This window comes from Cariama cristata, unplaced genomic scaffold, assembly GCF_000690535.1.
Source record: "Cariama cristata isolate BGI_N322 unplaced genomic scaffold, ASM69053v1 scaffold44004, whole genome shotgun sequence".
Lineage (NCBI taxonomy): Eukaryota > Metazoa > Chordata > Aves > Cariamiformes > Cariamidae > Cariama > Cariama cristata.
The window spans coordinates 36235-40322 of record NW_009614363.1 but is presented as its reverse complement, the minus strand read 5'-3'; the positions used below and the strand labels follow the sequence as shown (position 1 = coordinate 40322).

The following is a 4088-nucleotide window of genomic DNA, read 5'->3' as shown; positions in this document are numbered from 1 at the left end:
AAAGGCTGATGCTTATACATAATGCACAGGAGAGCATAACTCCAGCGTCAAGGCCTTTGCTTGACTCACATGGGCATTGTAGGGGTCAGAAGTAAGGAGAGACAACTCTGACACAACGAGAGAGAAGGAAAAAATGAAGATCCTTTGGAAGTAGACTGGTGGGGGCCAGAAATTGATGTGGGGACATCAGGATCACAAGCATAAATTTCTAATTTTAGACATTGCTCATCCCTCAAAAGAACTGCGAAACTTGTCTATAAAATATTTGTACAGAAAGTTTCAGAAACAATATGGGAAAATATCACCATGTAAATATAACTCTGTAATGGAGATGCTCATTTCATGCATTTTTTTTTGCTGCTCACCAAGTGGGTCCTGTCTCTTCCAGGAGCCCAGGAGAGCATCTCCTGGGAGGTCCAGCGCTACGACGGCTGGTACAACAACCTGCTGCACCACAGCCGTGGCTCAGCGGGTGAGTGCCAGGCATGGCGATGGGGATGGCGGGATGGGGTGAGCTGGCACCTTGGCTCGCTTTATGACCTCCTGCCTCCAGGTTTTTCAGTTACAGGACAGGCAGTGGGTGCAAAGTCAGGGTGTTTCTCATCTTCTCCCTTGTCTCTCTGCCTCTCTGGCTGTTCCCTCTCCTGTTTCCTACAGTGTTGACAATCACCATGCTTGTGTGGGGTTGCATAGTCAACATGAGCAGCTTAACATCACTCCAGTTACCCACTGGAGCACATGACCCCAGACCTCTAGGAGGCAACAGGGATGCACATGGACCAGAGAAGGACAACTGGAAGGGAACATGCCCATGGAGGATCCCTCCTAGTTTTAAGAGGACTGATCTCAGTCTTGCAAGAAGTTTTGGGTGTTGGTACCAAAACTTGCATGTTCTTGGCCACTATGTGTCTATGCCATCCTCTTGCTCTCTTCTGGGACACTTGTGCATGCCGGTGTACCCCACTACTGCTGCATCTCCCATCTGTTGGGTGCTGCCGGACCCATGTCCTGTTGCTTTGGTGCTGCAGGTGCCAGGCTGCTGCGTCTCCTGCCGGCTAACTATGCAGATGGTGTCTACCAGGCGCTGCAGGAGCCCCACGTGCCCAACGCTCGCCAGCTCAGCAACGCGGTGGCACGGGGACCCTCTGGGCTGCCCTCCCGCAGGAACACAACCGTGCTGGCTGTCTTCTTTGGTAAAAGCTGGGGCCTGGCACTGGGTGGGAAAGTGTTGGTATGGGTGGAAAAAGGTTGGTTTCTCACACCTCAAGGCCATGCATCGGAGAGCTCCTCACCCACTGCTTCGTAGCAGACTCACATGCAAAAGATAAAGCCTTAGGTATTGACATACCAAAATACTGTCCAGCTGACAGAGTTTGCGTGAATTTTCAGTGACCTTTAGCAGTTACCCCGAATGCTGATATTTGTTGTTTGGGAACTTCCTCATTTGTTTTAGCAGTAGAGTTACCCTATTGCAAAACGCCTGACAGATGCGATAAGAGCCATGGTGTGAGTGATTGCTGGGCAGAATTGCTGCAAGTTGGAGCAGTTTTTGCTGTTGCTCAGGAGCTCGGGGGGGTCTTGGGTCTCCAAGCCCAAGGATGTCTGTCTCTGGGAAATACTCTCAGCTCACTGAGAAAACAGGTTGAACTTCTCAAAAAAGTGGAGACAATTAGCCTCCCATACAGCTTAAGGTTCATATACATTCCCGGACACCCAAGCTGGAGTGCTCAGCCCCAAGATGGGCCACAGGAGGGGCAGACACTGTTGCGGCAGCATTTAGCTTCTCCCTGGAGGTAGTTTTTCCCATCACACAAAAGCTCAAATGGGCCAACAGCAACGGCAGCCACTGGGCTCAGCATCAGCAGCAAGCCTTGGTCTTGAAGGCCACAGGCAAGGAAAGGCAGGCAACTAGTGGCTAAATGCAGAGTCTTGCTCCTAGTGAAGTGGTGGCCAGCAGATAGTCCAGCTGCCGGTGGTCTGGGAACATCCGCTGGCTGAGTTTCTCCACCCTGGTCCCTGAATGACCCTACCCTTCTCATGAGGTCTGGCCAGGGGCACCTGGAGCCCTGTTCCTGTGGACTGAAGCTCAGCACATCTGGGCTCCAGCCCAAAGTGACTTTGTCAAAGTCGTGGAGCAAACCAGCAGTGAAGGCAGGAAGGAAACCACGCTTGATGCACAGGGTAGTCCCCACATACGGCTCAGCTGCCCGCCATCGCATCCTGCTCCAGGTGCTGGTGGCAGTCCTCCCAGCTCCTGGCCATGCTTTGGTCCCTGGCAGGTTTCCATGTGCTCTCGGACATCCTGGGGACGGAGAAACCCAGCTGCCCTGCTGAGTTCCTGAATATCCGCATCCCATCCGGAGACCTCGTGTTTGACCCTGCAGGCACTGGAGATGTGGTCCTGCCCTTCCAGCGCATCCACTGGGCAACAGAAACGGGGCAGAGCCCCAACAGCCCCCGGGAACAGGTAGGTATCGTTTCCTCTGCTCTTTGCCTTTTGGCTAAATTCCCCTTCACCCAACATTAGGATCTGTAGCAGCCAAGATAGTGTTTGCAAAAATAAAAGGAGAGCACCACTGTTTCCTTAAAAATATACATCTCCCAAGTGTTTGAACCAATTGCAGATGAATCCAAAGCACAACCTCCAACGTACTGGTTCACATGGAGCAACATTTGTGGTTGCTCAAGGTCAGTGCTTTTCTTGGCCAAAGAAAATGTAATTGCTCTAGATCTGCCTGTGTCATCTATTTTAATGCAGATTTGAGTATCTTGCACGGTTTTTGGAGGGCAGAAGAGAAAAGGGTAAAGCAGGAGCAATTTGCAGCCTTCCTTGGCTGCCAAAGTTTTTATCACTTTAGCCAAAATGAGCAAAAGTAGGTCTGTGAAATAAGTGATATCTGGAGCCTTTTTAGTACAAGTGTAATGAACTTTCATAACCAATTTAAACACTTGTGCTGCTCTAGAAGGTCAGTAATTATGACACATTTTTTTAGGCACCAGCTCTTATCTTTAATAATGTATCACAATGTCATAAAGTTGTAAAGCTTCTCTGAATTTCAGTAATTTTGGAAAAAATCCAGATTTTCCCCCAGTTTCTCCATATTTTGCTGTGCTGAGGCTGGATGTGTTCCCAAGTCCATGTGCTTTTTCTTTCATGCTGGAAAGCTTCCCAATCAAAATAGCCGAAGCAAAATACCCCCTGAACCTTTCACGTGAAAAACCATGATGAGACCAAGTCATGTTTTTAGCAGTATTTCAAACCTTAGAAAAATGAAAACTCCAGCATGTTTTCAGACTAAAAAGGATGTTTTCATGAAAATGTTTGGCAGGGGAGATACTCAACATGCTGCCAGGGCAGTGGGATGCCCCGCTGTGAGGACAGGGCTCCCCGCAGGGGACAGCTCCAGTGTTTCCAGTTTCCCCAGAGATCAGTTTAGTCCCCTTCCAGCTTGGTCTTGCCTAAGTAGGGATTTACAGATGTCTGCTTCTGGGCATAGCTGAAAATAATGGGGAAAAAAACCCGAAATACATTTCTGAAAAACCTGTACCTGATCCTTTCCTGTACCTGGCACTAATTCCTGCAGTTTGCATAGAGATTGTTGGTGTATATATTTGCACCCTGATAGCTCTTGTTAAAACAGTGGATTGGGTGACTGCTTTGCAAGACTAAAAGGGCCGGGTTGGGGCTTTTCAGACCTTTTTTTTTTTGCACCTTTCCACCAAAACCCCAATGCCTGTTAATGCCTATTCCCTGTGCCTGCCCTAGACCAACGAGGTGACGGGCTGGCTGGACGGCAGCTCCATCTATGGCCCCTCGCACTCCTGGAGCGATGCCCTGAGGAGCTTCTCAAGGGGACAGCTGGCATCAGGGCCTGGCGGGCGCCTCCCGAGGGAGACAGACGGGAGGGTCCCCATGTGGAAGGCATTGGATCCGTCCACAGGACAGGGTGGTCCCCGGGGAATCTACGGTAATGGTGGCATCCTCAATGGGTTTTCACCTTCTTGGCTCCATCCCTGACCATGAGCAAGAGGAGCAGGACGTCCCTGGAGCTGAGCCCCCAGGGGGCCCTGGGAAAGGGCGGGGGGGG

At 50.4% G+C, this 4088-nt stretch overlaps 1 protein-coding gene across 1 annotated transcript in view; it reads left to right on the top strand.

Moving 5' to 3' along the window:
- Positions 1-388: 388 nt before the first annotated feature.
- Positions 389-4088, top strand: part of DUOX2 (dual oxidase 2) — a gene marked incomplete at its 5' end in the record, with an annotated part of 17798 nt that continues 14098 nt past the window's right edge. Inside the window, 4 exons of the mRNA XM_009699362.1 lie at positions 389-472; positions 1029-1193; positions 2280-2467; positions 3767-3968. Coding sequence (XP_009697664.1) covers positions 389-472; positions 1029-1193; positions 2280-2467; positions 3767-3968 — 639 coding nt within the window. The remainder of the gene's footprint in view (positions 473-1028; positions 1194-2279; positions 2468-3766; positions 3969-4088) is intronic.